At 37.9% G+C, this 18,500-nt stretch overlaps 1 protein-coding gene across 1 annotated transcript; it reads left to right on the top strand.

Moving 5' to 3' along the window:
- The first annotated feature begins 59 nt into the window (after positions 1–59).
- On the top strand, positions 60–15,219 carry HSP90B1 (heat shock protein 90 beta family member 1). The gene is made up of 18 exons (XM_039877925.1): positions 60–247; positions 1,188–1,290; positions 1,991–2,132; positions 2,642–2,758; positions 3,796–4,127; positions 7,554–7,665; positions 7,879–7,998; positions 8,745–8,861; positions 10,160–10,297; positions 10,378–10,455; positions 10,577–10,642; positions 11,108–11,377; positions 11,622–11,867; positions 12,336–12,472; positions 13,641–13,719; positions 13,807–13,962; positions 14,267–14,389; positions 14,924–15,219. The coding sequence occupies exons 1-18, from the start codon at positions 199–201 to the stop codon at positions 14,951–14,953; spliced, it is 2,415 nt and encodes an 804-aa protein (XP_039733859.1). The 5' UTR covers positions 60–198; the 3' UTR covers positions 14,954–15,219.
- Positions 15,220–18,500: the final 3,281 nt, after the last annotated feature.

The following is an 18,500-nucleotide window of genomic DNA, read 5'->3' as shown; positions in this document are numbered from 1 at the left end:
GGGTGCGTGGTGCGGTACGATTGGTGAGTTCGTGTTTCCCGTACCCCGCCCTCAAGAAGTGGGGTGAAAAGCGGCCCGACGTGCTTGGGGACTAGTGGGCGGATCGCACGGCTTGAGGTCTGATCCTCGGAACCCAGGGGTGGCGGGGCGGAGGCGGCTCCTACGATCAAAAGGAACTTGAGACTCCGTCCGCGCGCCATGAGGGCCTTGTGGGTGCTGGGCCTCTGCTGCGTGCTGCTGACCTTTGGTGAGTGGTCCCAAAGAAGCGGGAACCCCCGGACGATCCCCCTCCCACCCCCCGTGCTCAAGCGCGGCCTCTTCTCGAAGGTTCTGGGGGCGTTGAGTCAGGGAGGGGGATAACAGAGCCTTCGCTGGACCGAGGGCTCCATCGCCTTTCCTCGAAAGAGGTTCAGGGTCTTTCGTTTACTCTGCCTTCTCAGGGAATTAAAAAGAACGGAGTTATTTAAATCTTCTGCAGATCTAGTATCCGCGCCTGGAGGTCTCAACCACCTCGAGGTGGGGCCCCCTCGAGCTCTAGCTCCCTCGAGATCATTGCGGGTGCCCAGTCCGAAGAACTTTTGCACGCGCCTCAACCTTTTGCCATCTGAGCTTGAGGACCCCCGCCCCCCGACGTCTTCCGACTCCGCGCAAACGCGCGTTAATTTCTTAGGAGCTGATCCGGGTAGCTGGGTCACCGGGAAGGCAATGTTAGCGTGTCTGATTCACTTTTGCTCCAGCTCCTTAACATCTTAAAATCTTTTCCCTTTCTCTGGCCCGTGGACCCACGAACCTTATTTGAAGGCCTAAGTTTTGACACGGTCACTTTGTAGGCCTTGTCTTGGCTTGTGCGCAACACGTGTGAATGTAGAAGAGGCCTGGTATCAAATCTGCTAAATGTTATTTATAAAGGATCGGAGGATGGCTCTTTAGAAGTAATGGCTGCCTCCATATTTTAGAATCTACTTGGGAACCTTAGTATCTGAACTTAAACAATACATAAATTTAATTACCACATATTTACTTTGGATATTTAAACCAGTGGATCTGTTCTCCCATCTCCACCTCCCATATTTACCAACTGAATTTTGCAACCCCTACCCTTGCCCTATTTGATTATATTCTTTCTGAGAGAGTACATGAAGCAGCAACAATGTTTAAGACGTTTTCTGTGTTAAATCTTTCTTCAGGGTCAGTCCGAGCTGATGATGAAGTCGATGTGGATGGTACAGTAGAAGAGGATCTGGGTAAAAGTAGAGAAGGCTCAAGGACAGATGATGAAGTAGTACAGAGGTTTGTGTTCCTTTCAAAGTACACAGATAAGCTCTTGTGAACACCGTGGTATACAGTGGCTTCATTTGTTTCTCCAAAGGTCCAGATGAAGTGTAACATCCCGAAATTAAATACCTAAAAAATGTTCAGACAAAAATGTAGCAAGCATGTACACACATAGATATCTTCTAACTTGCTCTTAAGAATGGTTAAACTTTAATGAATTCCTTTGAAAACTATTTTGATAACTACATTGCAGAATATTAGCGCTATAACTTTAAAAGAGACTTTCAGTTGGTTTTGTACTCAGTGTGTTCAGTTAGTAACTTAAAAAGGAGGAATTCTGTCTGTTGAACAGTTTTAAAAATTTGGCCTCTTAGGACTTTAAGTTTTATGGACCCTTAGAGGCTAAAGCTTCCTAGGCTAAGGGACAGTTTCACGAATGTGAGAGCATAAATGAGTATTATTTTTAGTAGAGGAAAGTTGGGTTTATTTTTCTCACAATTTTTAAAACTGGGTATTTCCAACTTGGTGTTAAAGGTAACCTGTTGTGGTAAAATAACAATGAGATAGTTGATTGGTATTGTTTTATAAAGATCTCCATTTTACCTTTTTAACCCTGTAGTCAATCTTAAGAGACCACTGTGCTCTCATCACAGATCCTATATTTTTGTAGGAAACTAAGCAATGCATTATTTGCGTATCAAATTTATTTTCTTAGAGAGGAAGAAGCTATTCAGTTGGACGGATTAAATGCATCCCAAATAAGAGAGCTTAGAGAGAAATCAGAAAAGTTTGCCTTCCAAGCTGAAGTAAACAGAATGATGAAACTTATCATCAATTCATTGTATAAAAATAAAGAGGTAAGCAAATAATATATTTTTTTCTCTGTGTAGCATACTTGTTTGCTTTCATAATATACTTACATAGTAATTCCAAGTAAATACTTAGCCAGGTTTAACTATCCAGTACTATATGTACAAGAGTTGCTACTAGGTATCTTGGGGTGAGGGGGTGAGTGGAGAATTGTCATACATTTTTTCTTTCCTCTCCAGTATGTTCATGGCCTGCTAAATACTTAAAGTCTTAAAGGCCATCACATAAACCAAGCCTCATGTATTGCACTCCTGAAGATCACTAGTAGAACAGTGTTACTACTCAAGTATCCCTTATAGTCATTACAGTTCTTTGTGTAAGAGCTGTGCCTCCTTTTACCAAGAGAGTAAAGCCACTTCTGTACCATAAGAAGTCTAAGGGATGAGAGTGCTTTTTCAGAGTACAGAGGAGAAATAAAACGAGTTGAACATTAAATTTAGTGTCTTGTGTATCTTGTGGCTAACCTAAGTGTGTATTAAATCTGGCTTCTATTTAGATTTTCCTGAGAGAACTGATTTCAAATGCTTCCGACGCTTTGGATAAGATAAGGCTAATATCACTGACTGATGAAAACGCTCTTTCTGGAAATGAGGAACTAACAGTCAAAATAAAGGTAAGTTTAAAACAATTTTTCTTTTTCACAATAAAAAGAATCCTTGGATATAGAGAATTCGTGTTAATTAAGATAGACTAGGTTATGGTGCAGTAATAAATAGATAGCCCCCAAGTCTCAGGGGCTTAAATCAGGAGTCACCAGATATGGCCTGTGGGCCAAATCCAACCTGCTGCCTGTTTTTATAAATAAAATTTTATTGGAACACTGCCATGCCTGCTTGTGTATTATTTGTGACTACTTTTGTGCTACATGGCAGACTTGAGTAGTTGTGACAGAGACCATATGGCTCACAAAGCCTAAAATGTTTACTCTCTGTCCCTTTTACAAAAAAAGGCTTAAATCATCACAGGCTTCCTATGGCCTTTGCTTTGTATCATCCTTACTCTAGGGCACAGGCTGATGGAGCTACCGCTATCTGGATTATAGCTGGTTGCCGTGGTGTAGAGAGAACTTAGAAGGTCTCAATTAATGCCTCCACCCTGAAAGTCACACTCCTCTCACTTACAACTCATTGGCCAGAAGTAGTCATATGGCCTTACCCAACGATGGAGGAAGTATATTTCTGTTATGCTTCTAGAAGGCAGAGAGTAGGGAATAGTCGCTGAAGAGCACTGACCACCACAGATTCCAAATACAGAGGTCATTCAAATTTTGAATTCTTTTATTTTCTACCAAAGAAATAAGCAAAACAAAATGTTATTTTTCTTGAATATTTTCTTCAAAAACAACTTGTTTAGTCTATTTCTGCCCTTTGACATTTGGACCAGTCTCTGCTCTCTTTATATTGATAAATTTCTCAAATACATCGAGCTTAAAATTATTCTCTATGAAGAAAGTTGTTTATACTTAAGATGTGCACTTTCTGAAAAGGCCACAAAAATACCATATGGAGGAAACAATCTCAATTTCGTTTTCTGTATATCGGAATTGAGGTGGCCCAAAGCTGGTCATTTTCAATATATAGCTCAGAATTTACTTGTCATGCAGTGAGTATCAAGTAGATATAACTATCTTGTTTTTGTCTTGGCTTTTAGTGTGATAAGGAGAAGAACCTTCTACATGTCACAGACACTGGTGTAGGAATGACCCGGGAAGAGTTGGTTAAAAATCTTGGCACCATAGCCAAATCTGGGACAAGCGAGTTTTTAAACAAAATGACTGAGGCACAAGAAGATGGCCAGTCCACCTCCGAATTGATTGGCCAGTTCGGTGTTGGTTTCTATTCTGCCTTCCTAGTAGCAGATAAGGTTATTGTCACATCAAAACACAACAATGACACCCAGCACATCTGGGAATCCGACTCCAATGAATTTTCTGTAATTGCTGACCCAAGAGGAAACACACTAGGACGTGGAACGACAATTACGTGAGTGTCACTAACTCCTAATAAGAATTAATAGTCATAGGATCTTGATTCTCCAGTTTGGGCTCTTTAAGCAAACAAACAGCTTATTCTCGGGCCTTAATTTCCTTGCCTATAAAATAAGAAAATTGAACTGTTCTCATTACTCAAAGAAATGTTTTGAGGACCTCCTAAGGGCCAGACACAAAGAGCTGTGATGGCTGCTATACATGGAGGATATAAAGTAGGAAGGATTAGCCTTCCAGAGGAGATGGCAAATTGGACGCCTCTCAGAGCAGTGGCTTGGTCCAAGTTTTCCAGGGAAGCATTTAGAAAAGTAGTCTCATTCTGTGGAGCATCATGGATAAAGGCATGGATGAACATTGTGTTCATAAGATTAAAGTTTTCTGAAGATGGTGTAGAACAGCAGGGACCCGTGCTCCTATGAGACTCTACTGCCTGATGATCTGAGGTGGAGCTGAGGCAGTGATGTTAGTGCTGGGGAGTGGCTGCAAATACAGATGACGCTTTGCTCCCTTGTGCACTGTTCACTTCCTACTGTGCAGCCTAGTTCCTAACACGTTCCTAACAGGCCGTGGCCCAGGGGTTGGGGTCCCCTGGTGTAGAGAATGGCAGAACTGCATGAGAGGAGGCTCTTTGAGTGACCATTGAAAATGTTAAAGATCTGTGGTAGTAACAGGTTGTGGTGGGTTGGAGAGAACAGGTAAGAGAGAAAGGGCTAGAAGAAAGTTAATGAGAGTTAGCAATTTTCTTTGGAAGAAACTGTCATTTGAGGATAATTAGCAATGATTGAATTTGAATTGGAATTCATTTTAAGCTAACAAATATTGTTTGTATAGATGAGACAGATCGTATGCCCAGTCTCACTTGGTGCTTATAGTAGCTCTGAAGTAGACAGGACAGCTTTTTGCCTTTTTTCCCAGAGGTCAATTGACTTGCCCAGTCCTGCCAAGTGAAAATGTGCCTAAAGTCTCAATTTTTCTTAACACTCAGTTTTAAATAGTTTTCTTGCCATTAAGGATTTTTAAATATTCAAGTAAGAAAGAAGCATGTATCTATCACTTTGACCAATTCTCTTCATCCCAAAGGTAACGTTTCCTGTCTTCATTGTCACAGATGTTCCTTTAATGAAGGCTAATTAGACAACTGCATTTTAGTCTTGTACTAATTTATTCTTCCCAAATTACCTATCCCTGCCTTTGTTATTAACATCCACGGCTCCTAGTCGCATTAGGAGGCATCATTGCTAATAGTTACACCCCAGTGTCCTCTCTCATTAGGTGTTAAAGTGTAGATAAGTCACATTTCTTAGAAAGACATAGAAAATGATGTCCCAAGAGGAGCAAGAGGAGATGTCTTAGGGTGCTAAGAGACAGGCAAGACTATCTAGATGTGAGCTTTATGAAAGGAAACATTTTGAGTGCTCTGTTCTCAGAGCCTAACACTTGACTGGCAAATATTTCTATAAATGAATAAGGTAATCTGGCAAAGCAGAAGGAAAAGTTACCTTTTTCCTTCAAGTCCTACCATTCACTTAACACATACTCATTCGAGTATGTTACCTGCTAGAGTTTAGGGTTACAGTAGAGGATAAGACAGATGTGATCCCTGCTTTCACATGGCACATTCTAGTAAAGAAGAAAAACATGAAGTCATTTCAGAGTGGCAAATGCCAGAAAGGAAGCTAAAGGACACTTTCCTTACCAGAAGGCCTTTCTGAGATAATGGTAAATTAGGTTCAGGTATTGCGGGCAGCAAGCACAACATGTTAAAAAAAAGTTTCAGAGACAAGGTCCATTTTAGGAACTGAAAGTCTAGAACGGCCAAAGGAGAACAAAGTGAAGGCAAGGAAGTTACAAGGTCAAGATCCTGCCCCATGTGCATACTTCATCTTATAATTGACTAATGAAATAAAGCCATCAGGCAATTCAGTTTCCTACCTACTATTTCTAACCCCTAAATTAGCTGCCGTTGTACCCATGTGGAAGATTTTGTGAGATTTAAATGCAATTATGAAATTAGCCTCCAGTAAATACTGATAAAATTTTTTTCTGTCCTTGATGTCACGATGAGGGAAGTATTCTACGTTTTTCCCTAAAAGCTAATCCCTACTTGTGATCTGTTGTTTCTCTCATCCTATCTCCTCAGAGACTAAACGTAAATTATTTCCTACCCTATCTTTTAAAGTCTTCCTTACCCACATAGCTCTGTCTTTTTCATTAAAGTCAGCATATTCTGGTCTCAGGCCTTTGCTGCCATTTCATCTTCTGCTCATGCCTCAGCCCACTGTATTTCAACTTGACTATCTTTACATCGAAACAAGTCACCAGTAATCCTTGCTGTTGAATCCAATGGATTCAGGGTTTTTAAACTGACATCGTTCCCAGCAATAGATTTATTTTCTTCTTCTTAGTTTTTCTCTTGTGTTTTCTATAGAAATAGCTTTCTGCTACATAGTCCTTGAAACAATCCACTCAGTACCTAGCTTCCATAACCCTATATATCTTTTTTTATTTCCTTTGCCCATTTCTTAACTGTTGATATTCTCTTTCTTTTCGAAGTTAACTTTCAGCCCTTTTCTCATTATCTTTGCGTTCCTCATCTAGTCTTAACCACTGTCATGGATTCAGCTTCCAGCTTTTTCTTAGGGCCTTCAAATCTATATTCTAGTCTAAGAGTGTGTTGTGATTTGTTATTTTGAGTGGGTGGAAGAAGGGTTTGCAGAAGTGGCAGTAAGGAAGAGGAAGCAATGCTACAGTTTTCAGTATTGGTGTTAGCTGAACCATTGCTGTCCAGTACAACTCTGGTGGAAATATTCTATCTCTACACTGTCTTAATATGGTAGCCAGTGGCCACATGTGACTATTTGAGTACTTGGATGTGGCAGTGCAACTAAAAAACTAATTTTAAATTTGTTAATAGTTACATGTAACTGGCTCTGTTATGGATGGTGCAAATATAAACAATGGTTCAGAATAATTTTCTAACCTTTATAAGAGAACGTGGTTTTTGTTAGGGTTTTGCTAGCTACAATAATCATTTGATTTCTAGATTAACTCTCAGAGTGCCTACAATTTCACTTTTCTCCAGAATGTTTCAGTTTTTTGTCCTCTTGGGCTACCTTAAGATTTCAGTTCAAGTGAAAAGACCAACATATTTAGAAGGTTGGGAACATTTTCATTTTCTACCTGGAACTAAGGATATTCTCCACTTGAGGGAATACAAGAAAGATCCCTCCCTTTACCATACCCGCATTTGGTATATTTAGCTCACAAACCTTTAGTGGTGATGAGAGTTCTTGACATGCCTAACGGGACATCTTGGGTTACACAGCGCTGCTGCCTGATAGCATTGTCATGAAGCTGTTTAGATAATCAAGTCTTCTAACCCATGGAGGTGTCTATAATAAATGTCTTATTTTCCTTGCAGCCTTGTTTTAAAAGAAGAAGCATCTGATTACCTTGAATTGGATACAATTAAAAATCTTGTCAAAAAATACTCACAGTTCATAAACTTTCCTATTTATGTATGGAGCAGCAAGGTAAATCTATATTGCTAAAATTATATGTATTATCTTGGCACATATTTAAATATTTGATACTTAGAATTAAAGTTTTTTTCAGTTCAGGATATTCTTGGTTTTCTTACAGAAGACCTATATTTTTGAGCTATAATTTTGTTTCATATTCTGAAGATCAAATCAGAATTAAATAAGTTTAACCATAATTCTACTTTTTACTTCCTACTTCAACAGACAGAAACTGTTGAGGAACCCATGGATGAAGAAGAAGCAGCAAAAGAAGAAAAAGAAGAATCTGATGACGAAGCTGCAGTAGAAGAAGAAGAAGAAGAAAAGAAACCAAAAACGAAAAAAGTAAGTCTCCCTGCTTAAAATGTTGTATAGAATACATGAGAGAAAACATGAAAACCTGAGTATGCCCAGACTGATTTGAAGCAGGCTTCAATTCTTAAAGGTCACCTTTTTCCAAATTATAAGTCCATCTTTCAAAAACAAGGACTTTGTAGTAGGTTTTCTGCCTCTAGAAAGTATAAGTGTCAAACCTGTGTCATTTTTATGAAGAATTTTCTGGCTTCCATATATTGTTCAGGAGTAGTGGCTTATGACATGTTTTAAATTTTAAAATCTTAGGTTTTCTGCATCTTTTGTGATGTAGATATTAACTATAAAATTCATTCTCTGGCTTGCTTAGGTAGCAGAGTAGATAGAAGTAATGGTGCTGGGTTTTGAGGAATATTTATTGTAAGATGCTGGATTTTTATAAGTCATGAAATACGAATATATAATAAGCATAGCCCCTCCTAACCTTAAAACAGATATTTTCAAGGAATAACATTTTAGCTAATTAAAAATAACAAGGAAAAACCTTAATTGGCTTTTTATCAATTATAATGATAACCAGTTACCTTTTTTGTGTGTTAAAAATCAGTCTTACATGCCGAAAGACTTTTTTAATTTTCAATTCATTTGACAGGAAGCATACTAGGTTAGTGATATCCTTTGGTGCTTCCTATACTGTTGAAATGTCCTTAAGCTGTGGTTTCTGCTAGTGTAACTGCTGGTGAGTGCTGGGGGAAACTAATCAATTACTGTAACTTCAGGTTGAAAAAACTGTCTGGGATTGGGAACTCATGAATGATATCAAACCAATATGGCAGAGACCATCAAAAGAAGTAGAAGACGATGAATACAAAGCTTTTTACAAATCATTTTCAAAGGTAAATATTATTTTAGAATATCAAAAATATATTCTAAAGTAGTTTATATAACTACTTCACAATTGGTTTCCTTTTGGATCCTGTGTATTTTATATTATGCATTTAAAATTTTTTTTACTCTAAGAAGAAATCTGTAGGCTTCACCAGATTACCAAGGTCTGTGTTACAAAAAAGATTAAGAACTACCAACAGAGATGTGTGTGTGGTTTCCACTACGGAACCCATAAAACAGTCACGTTATTGAATGGCTTGTAACGTGATCTTTAAAGAGCTTGCTTACAACGACATCAAACAATTACTGTGAGGTCATTAATTACTAACTCTGTTTTCTTGCCTATATTTTTTTCTTTTACTGATCCCTTCTTGTAACTCTTAAGCATCCCTAACTAGCTTAGGTTAAGATTGTTTCAAGTTAATGTTTCCCCAAACAGCATTTTTTATAAAATAGAATAGTTTAATGGACTTAGTTATCAGCTAGATAAAACTTGAATATTCTATGATCGTTGGTTCATCACTCTATTCCATCCATTGATGTGTGACTTAACCTTCTTTGTTTTCCTGTGTTAATATCCAACCAGCCTTTAAGCTTTACCCGTAAAAACCTTCCCTTGATTCTGCCTCCACTTTCATTCCCATGAACTCTAAAGTCCTGGTGTATATTAAGGTACTTTCATCTAGGGCAGCTGTATTAGAAATATAATGTGAGCCACATACTGTTATCTTAAATATTTTTAGAAGCCACATTTTTTTAAAAAGGCAAAATTAACTGTTAATGTTTTTATATTTCATTTAAGCCAACATACCCAGAATAATATTATTTCAACGTGTAATCAATAATAATGAAATATTTTACAGTTACTGTCACGTCTTGATTTGGACTGGCCACGTGTAGGAACAATAATGGGTAATGCAGATCTAGGGACTGACTGTCTTCAAAACCTTTATAGCTATTTGCGTATCTCTTTATAGCCACAGCTATAGTCCAGATTCCATGGACAAAATCTGTTCTGAGTACTTTTTGTGGTTGACCAGTCCACTCTTGAAGTGTTGTCTATGATTTTGTCATTTAGACAAGATGGTGGTTTTACCACCCTATTCTCTCAACACGTGTGGAACCTGGACTCATCCATACTTCTGAGTTTAGGAGTAACGTTATTTTCAGTCATCATCAAAACAACTATGTCTAGCCAATTTGAATTGCAGTCTTAATGTCAAACTGAACGGCATCACTTAATTGCTTAGCCTTTGCACCGTCTTTTTCTGTGCCACTTGGATAACTAAGTACCAATTTTCCATAGGAAAGCGATGACCCTATGGCTTTTATCCACTTTACTGCCGAAGGGGAAGTTACCTTCAAATCAATTTTGTTTGTACCCACATCTGCTCCACGTGGTCTGTTTGACGAATATGGATCTAAGAAGAGCGATTACATTAAGGTAGGTTTCTAAGTAATATAAACTGAATTTAAAATTTGAAAATATGATTTCTAGAAAGTGACTTTTTGGTCTCTGCTTAGCTGTATGTGCGCCGAGTATTCATCACAGACGACTTCCATGATATGATGCCCAAGTACCTTAACTTTGTCAAGGGTGTTGTAAGTATCTGAAGATTGGGGAAAGGGGATTAAGATGGGGATTTGGTAGTAACTTGGGTTGGGGTGAGAGTTGTTTGTTTTCCAGTGTTTTTATTGCTCACTGAGCTTTTGCCATCCGAAGGTGGACTCAGATGATCTCCCCTTGAATGTTTCCCGTGAGACTCTTCAGCAACACAAACTGCTTAAGGTGAGTGTCTCTGGGAAGAGACCGGCTGCTTTGCTTTTTGAATGGGCCACAAAGGACACTTTCCATTAATGGAGTCACCAAATTTCAAGACTAGTCTTTGGATCTTCAGATAAAGAACTTAATTTTACTCTAGAATTCTCAAATTCTGAGAATCTGATTATTTTTCCCCATTTTATAATACAAATTTTCAAACATAGAAAAGTCATAAGAATTTACACTGAACACATACATATATATACACACACACATAACTACTACCTGGTCTAAAGTTAGAGTATAAACAATCTTGTGACTATTTCCACTGACTACTTTCTCTCTGTTCAGTCTGACATAGGAGTGCTCACCATTCTCTGTCTCTTGATAAATAGCAATGACAGCTATGGCACTGCTCTCCTCCTACCTCACACAGTAGGTTCTCAAAAGTTTGAAAAGAAGTTCTCTAATCAGTTCTTTAATTTTGTTTAGGTGATTAGAAAGAAGCTTGTCCGTAAAACTCTGGACATGATCAAGAAGATCGCTGATGAGAAATATAATGATACTTTTTGGAAAGAATTTGGTACCAACATCAAGCTTGGTGTGATTGAAGACCACTCAAATCGAACACGTCTTGCTAAACTTCTTAGGTTCCAGTCTTCTCATCATCCAAGTGACATTACTAGTCTAGACCAGTATGTGGAAAGAATGAAGGAGAAACAAGACAAAATCTACTTCATGGCTGGGTCTAACAGAAAAGAGGTGAGATGAACTCCAACTGTCAGGGATCGTGGTATGTAGCTAGGGATTTATAGCCAACTCTTGAGCTATAGTAGTTATGAGGCCTGGTCAGTCACTAATAAGAAAGCCATTTATAATCTCTGCACCTCTTAATTCTCCACATGTAAAATGTGGTTGTTGCTACTATATAGACATAGTAGCTGAGATCAACAAATAAATATACCAATGCTAGATTCAGAAAACTTTAATTCCCTTAATTTTATAGGCCGAATCTTCTCCATTTGTTGAGCGACTTCTGAAAAAGGGCTATGAAGTGATTTACCTCACAGAACCTGTGGACGAATACTGCATTCAGGCCCTTCCTGAGTTTGATGGGAAGAGGTTCCAGAATGTTGCCAAGGAAGGAGTGAAGTTTGATGAAAGTGAGAAAACTAAGGAGAGTCGTGAAGCAACTGAGAAGGAATTTGAGCCCCTGCTCAATTGGATGAAAGATAAAGCCCTCAAGGACAAGGTATTCTTCTGGAAATTAGAAATTGTGAAAATGTTAGCACCTGATCTTTTAAAAAATTGTTTTGTCAACAAATTAAACTTTGCAACTGATTGCTTTGTAACCATTAAAACTTGTCGGGACAACATTTATACTGTGATTAAATTACTGGAAGAATAATAGTGATTATTCTGTATGGGTACTGGGGGGGTTCTTTATAATTGCAAGTTTTCTATAGTTTAATATTGCTTTTGTAATAATTTAAATTTTTACAGGTTAGGTTTCAGTTTTATGTTTTTAAAAGTTGGTGTTTAAGTATTTCTGACTGCAAAATGAAGGTTAAATGACAGTGTCTCCTAATAATCTGTACGGTAGTTTTGTGACCTGCCTCTTTATGGTCTTAAGTGATTTAACCCTTAAAGAGTTGAAATGCAATTACTGAATGACCTTAACGATTGATACTTACACGTATCTAACTTTCGGTTTCTTAAGATTGAAAAGGCTGTGGTGTCCCAGCGCCTGACAGAGTCTCCTTGTGCTCTGGTGGCCAGCCAGTACGGGTGGTCTGGCAACATGGAGAGAATCATGAAAGCACAAGCCTACCAAACAGGCAAGGACATCTCTACAAAGTAAGTATCCTTGGGGAGGTCCCTGTCAAGGTGTTAGCTCTGTCCAGCCTTCTTTTGGAAGATGATGACAGCTTCTGTACAAAGAACTGATGTGTTTTATGTGTCTACTGTATATTAGGTAGACGACAAGTTTACAAAGGGATTCCTTCTGCATTAGAGTGATAAAGAAAAAGTCTTGGACTCCTGGCATATTTTATAGTATTTTATAAACAAACACAAATTTTCTTAATCTGTTACACATAAATTGTCTTTACTATTGCATTAGAATATATGCTTGGCCTGGTATCTAAAGTTTTTACATTTTTAGGTAATAGTAGTAGTTACAGACGAGGTTAATGACAACATTTTCAAATTAGTTAAGTCTTTTTTAACCACCACACCCTTCCCCCAAGTAGTATGCCCCACAAAATAAAAGGTAAAACTTGACCTATGAGTTAACAATTATTTGAACTCAAGATCCAAGTGCTGGAGGTAAGCGGGTCTTTGATACCCTTTATTTTTAAGAAATACATATTTCAAGTTTGTATTTTATTGTCACATCAGTGGCCTCGAAAATGACTTTTTCCCTCCTTTTATTCTCTTCTTCCACCTGGAATAACTTCTTTCTTATTTGCTACCTAGTCATCATACATTTTTCCCTAAAGCCTAGCTTAAGGATTCTTCTCACAAATATGTTTATTAAAATAAATACACACATACATACACACGCATTTCAAAATTAGCACGACTCACCAATATATAACGTTATACAATGAAATGGCTAAGATGCTGTCTTGCTTTTAAATGTCTTGTCCCCTAACTAGATTATAAATTTCAGGTGCAGAAGAGGTTTCTGCTTATATTCCATTGGAATAATATAGTAGTCATTTAGTAAATGTCCACCTATTTCAATCATTTATTAACTGGAAGTAACGTCCATTCAACAAACGTTTGAGTGCCTATTATGTTTATACACTGATGGTCTAGACACTGTCTTCATGACATTTAACTCTTTCATCTAACCATGTCCATCCACCTTTGAAAGGGGAAAGCATGATGTAGCAATATAGTACATCTTGATTTCTCCAAGAGCTGTTCACTGTAATTATGAAAGTTAGTAATAGGATACGGGAAATGCATGGACCCTAAAATTTGATGTTTTTTAATGTTCATTTTTACCCCTTAACAGTTATTATGCCAGCCAGAAGAAAACATTTGAAATTAATCCCAGACATCCACTGATCAGAGACATGCTTCGACGAGTTAAGGTGAGTGATGTTACAGCCAGCCGTACTCCATCATTTTAACGAGGATACTTTGTAATTTTTAATCAAGTGTGATTTGTTCCATCTCAGGAAGACGAAGATGACAAAACAGTTGCAGATCTTGCCGTGGTTCTATTTGAAACAGCAACCCTGCGGTCAGGATATCTTTTACCAGACACTAAAGCATATGGAGATAGGATAGAAAGAATGCTTCGCCTCAGTTTAAACATAGACCCTGATGCAAAGGTTTGTATCCCCAATCTTCCTACATAGGTTTAATTTTCTTTTTAGAAATAGGTTTCCCATAATTAAGCTCTGAGAAGGACTAATTTCTGCTTCTTTGAAATAATTTATTACTTGTTTAAATCTCCAGTGTCATACACTATGCTAGAAATTAAATTCTCCTTTTACGTGCTTTTTTGTCTTATCTCCCTTTGTTAGCTTGATCTTTAACTCTAATTAGAGGATTGTGACGTTAATTATGATCTTAAACATTTAAATGAGCAAAATGAAAATAGATCCATTAATGGGCACATAAATGCTGCCTTAGGTCGAAGAAGAACCCGAAGAAGAACCTGAAGAAACAACCGAGGACACCACGGAAGACACAGAGCAAGACGAGGAAGAAGAAATGGATGTCGGAACAGATGAAGAAGAAGAAGAAACAGCAAAGGTATAGCATGTTAAGAACGGAACTTGCATTCTTAGTTCTGGCAAAGTTAGGAAAACTTTTAGTTCTGGCATAGTTCGAACTGTGTAACATACAGAAATCACAGAAATCTGCCAAAAAATAGACATCTCAAATTCAAAAGCTGGAGTAAATCACTCTTTAAAGTATATTTTGATCTTCCTACTAATTTTATTCCTTTATTTTAGTCACACATTCTTCAAACATTTTTAAACAGATTTTTTCTTAGCCCACAGTGCTTCTGTACTCTTCACCATTTACTTCAGCTTTACTATAGTAATATTAGGCTGTTTTAAATTTTTGATTGTTTATATTCAGGGGCCATTGATCTTGGTGTAGTGGGTTCTAAAATATTTATCTAAATTTTTCTGCAGATAAGCAAAGTGAGGTTTTCACCTACAGCTGAAATAATGGAAATAGGCTTGACCTGTTCATTTTTTTCCCTCATTTATGAACCTTCTGTGAGCTTAGGGGTTTTTTCCCCTAGTTTTTAATCTCTTCTGATTTTTGTTTTCACAGAAATCTACAGCTGAAAAAGATGAATTGTAAGTTATACTCTCACCATTTGGATCCTGCGTGGAGAGGGAATGTGAAATTTAAGTCATTTCTTTTGGGAGAGACTTGTTTTGGATGCTTACCCCAGCCCCCTTCTCCCGTGCACTGTAAAATGTTGGAATTGTGGGTCACAGGAAGAAGAGGGTTTTTTAGTTGAATTTTTTTTAACATTCCTCATGAATGTAAATTTGTACTATTTAACTGACTATTCTTGGTGTAAAATCTTGTCATGTGTATAAAAATAAAAAAGATCCCAAATATTCAGTCTTTTTTTAATTAAAATAAAAACATTTTAGAAAGTCAGTCATTTCTAGAGAGAAAAGATAATCTTCCCTACAGAAGAATTCCAAATAATATATGTAGATGTTCCCCCTTTTTTGGAGGTGGAGCTTAATCTTCTGAGTGTGGGCAGGTCTCAGTGACTATCTTCTATAGCAGCGGTCCCCAACCTTTCTGGCACCAGTAATTGGTGTTCCTATGAGACTCTAATGCCTGATGATCTGAGGTGGAGCTAAGTCAGTGATGCTAGCACTGGGGAGTGGATACAAATACAGATGAAGCTTCGCTGGCTTGCCCACTGCTCACCTGTGCGGCCCAGTTCCTAACAGTCTGTGGACCAATAAAGGTCTGCAGCCCAGGGTTTGGGGACCCCTGTTCTATAGAATAGAGTATGGAAAGGGGAAAATGGTAATTTCATAGCAGAGAAACGTGGCGGATACTACCTTAACCAAGTGATCAAGGTTAATACCACCAGTGATGTCTTGTACCCCCTTACAGGATGTAATAAGGGTACTTCACCTCTGGTATTCTTTCCAAAACCCCATATCCTTTACCTAATGAGAAAAAACAGACAAACCTAGAATATGTGAACAGGACTCTTCAGAAATTCCAAGGTCAAAACCAAAGCAAGAGTACAGACTGGAGGAGACTAAGGAGACAGGGCAACTAAATGTAATACAGCCTGGATTAAAAGTGAAATCCAGATAAAGGCTGGGGTGTAGTTAATTGGTTCCTTAGCTTTGACATATGTAAAATGTACCGTGGTAATTTAAGATGATAGCATTCACAGAAACAGGGAAAAGTGTAACACAAACTCTACTGTGCAGGTTTTCTATAAATCTAAACATTCCAAAATAGACTTATTTAAGAATCAGCTATAATCCTGTTAATTTATTCTGAAATGTGTTCTTATGGGAAAAATAGTTTTAACTTCTAGTAATATAGTCATCCAAAACAGTAGTCTCATTTTTTTAACTGGTTAGGGAGAGAAAAATATATTCAGTTGCATATTCAAAGATCTGGAGTACGTTAGAAAATTCTGTGGAATCTAATTTTATGTACTACGAAATTTTGTCAGACCTCTCTGCCGATAATCCGGGGCCCTTTCTGGGCTCTGTTCATCGTATGCTCCTCTTCCCAGCTATTTTTCTAGGGTTCATTTGCAATGATCAGTTTGAAATTATCAGTTAGCCTACTTAAATGTGTATCTTCAAAAATATGTGCTGCTGCTTTTCCCTGAAGAAATAAAATGGGAGCTCAGTCATTAACATGTTATAAGGAAGATATAAACTTCCTTTCATGATATAATGTTACATTAGCTATTGTAATGGTTCCAACTTTTTGGCCACAATAAATTGCCATTTAATGATTGTTGCAGAAGTTAAAGCCATTAGAATGCACTACATTAGTGACATCTGAAATTTAATGCTCCTTAGAATCCTCCAGTTACAAATTCTGAATTTCCATTGTTTCCGACAGGAAGCATGAAAAGCATAATCACTCAGTTTTTTGGTAAAAACAGCAGCAATATCATAGAGATTTTGCACAGTAACTAACTGACAATTACCAAACAGGTTGCAACTGGTCTATCTTGGACTTTTTCTTCCCTGCAGCTTTATTATGGAGTAATCTAGTGCTACTTTAAACTTTTGGTTTGTATATGTCATACATTTGGTTTACAAAGCACTGAGATGAGCGTTCAGTACATAGGATGTGTGTTAAGGAGTGGCCTTATATCAATACCTATGGAAGGAAAGGAATTGGGATTGAGCAGAGGAAGAAGCTGAGCTGTAGGGCAGTTCCAGGGACAGCCTCAGCCAGCCCCGCGGGGATTTGTCAGCTGCAGTGGGGCCCCTCAGTTGCTCACCTGTGTTGTGCTGAAATGACTGGGCCTTTCTACCCCATCTGTCATCAGGTATGGGCCCCTTTAGGAAGTGTGGCTTTGAGAAAGGCCACTGAGCTGAGGTAATCCCTGCAGGGGCTGACAACTGAGGATGGCTTGCTGACAGCACTAGGCACTGGGGCCACAAGCCTCTGGCGAGTCTGGATGACACATTCTATGCCCAACACTCTATTTTTCACAGTGAGGGTCCACTTCAAAAAAGGAAAACATATTTCTTGGTGAAAGTCACTTAGAATCAGTGTTTACTAAAAATGGCATTTTTATTTTAGGAAGTTTTTAATATTATAAAATTAATTATTCACCTTTAGTTGTCCTATAGGAGAATTGAGTTCAAATCATGACTCTTCCTCAATAGCCAGACCAGTCACTCTATACCTATAAAAGAAAAGCGTGGGGTAAGGGGTGCTTTTAAAGTATGGTCCACTGAATTCACCCATGGCATGAAAGTCCTCCCTTTGTGCAGACGTTGGCCCCAAGGGGCAAGTCATGCAAAGGGTGAGCAGTGCCCCAGCCCTTCATTCTGAAAAGAACAAGGAGCTCCTCACTGGTATCATTGCCAAAGCTCACCAATTTGGTATTCGTGTACTAAAGTTTGTGGAGAACTAGAATTTGAAAATGTTAGTTTAGCAATGAGAAAAACTCCATATAGCAAATTCAATTGCCGAAACTAGTTCAGGGTTAAAAAAAAAATCAAGTATCTTTCCTGAAAACTTTGGAATTCCAATTCTGAGGAAGTTAAGCAACTAGATTAGAATTACCGAGTGTTTAGGAACCCATTTTTAAATTCCTGTGATTAAAAAGAGTCACACTTCTTCCAGCCTGATTTAAAGATCTTGCCATCAGTGGCAGCTGTGGCAACCTTCACCATTTGTAAAGTATACAATTTATTTCAAGAAAAAAAGTATTCAATTAATAGTAGCTATAAAATTAGATCTAGAGAAGGAACAGCTCACGTGCAAGATCACAGGAAATGAAATATTAGCAAAGAGCAAGCAGTCTCAATGAAAAACTCAATCTCCCAGCCCTTTCCCTAGGGCTACTGCGCATTTGTCACTAACAAGTGGAGATCCTCTTTGTGCTGGAAGCATATGATAAGGTACCAAATGACATAGGAGCAGGAAAGAGCTTATATATAAGCCTGGAAATAAGCCATTTCATTTAGTTGCTTTATACTATTAAATTGAAAAGGGTATTTACTACAGAGTAAAACAAAAGCGTTTTGCTTGCATTTAGGAATTTAATATTTAAGATTTCAACACTGATCCCAAAGATCTGTTATGTTGCAATTTGCTAACTAGCTAAGTAGTAAGCCTAGACATTATCTTTAAGAATGCAGAATTCTATTGAGAAAAAAAAACA

The sequence above is a fragment of the Pteropus medius genome, unplaced genomic scaffold (genome assembly GCF_902729225.1).
Source record: "Pteropus medius unplaced genomic scaffold, Ma_sr-lr_union100, whole genome shotgun sequence".
Lineage (NCBI taxonomy): Eukaryota > Metazoa > Chordata > Mammalia > Chiroptera > Pteropodidae > Pteropus > Pteropus medius.
This window is presented reverse-complemented; position numbering and strand designations above follow the sequence as displayed.

Coding starts and splice junctions, on each gene's coding strand:
- HSP90B1 (XM_039877925.1), top strand. CDS start 199: ATGAGGGCCTTGTGGGTGCTGGGCCTCTGCTGCGTGCTGCTGACCTTT. Junction 248..1,187: donor CTGCGTGCTGCTGACCTTTG/GTGAGTGGTCCC, acceptor ATCTTTCTTCAG/GGTCAGTCCGAGCTGATGAT. Junction 10,298..10,377: donor AGAAGAGCGATTACATTAAG/GTAGGTTTCTAA, acceptor GTCTCTGCTTAG/CTGTATGTGCGCCGAGTATT.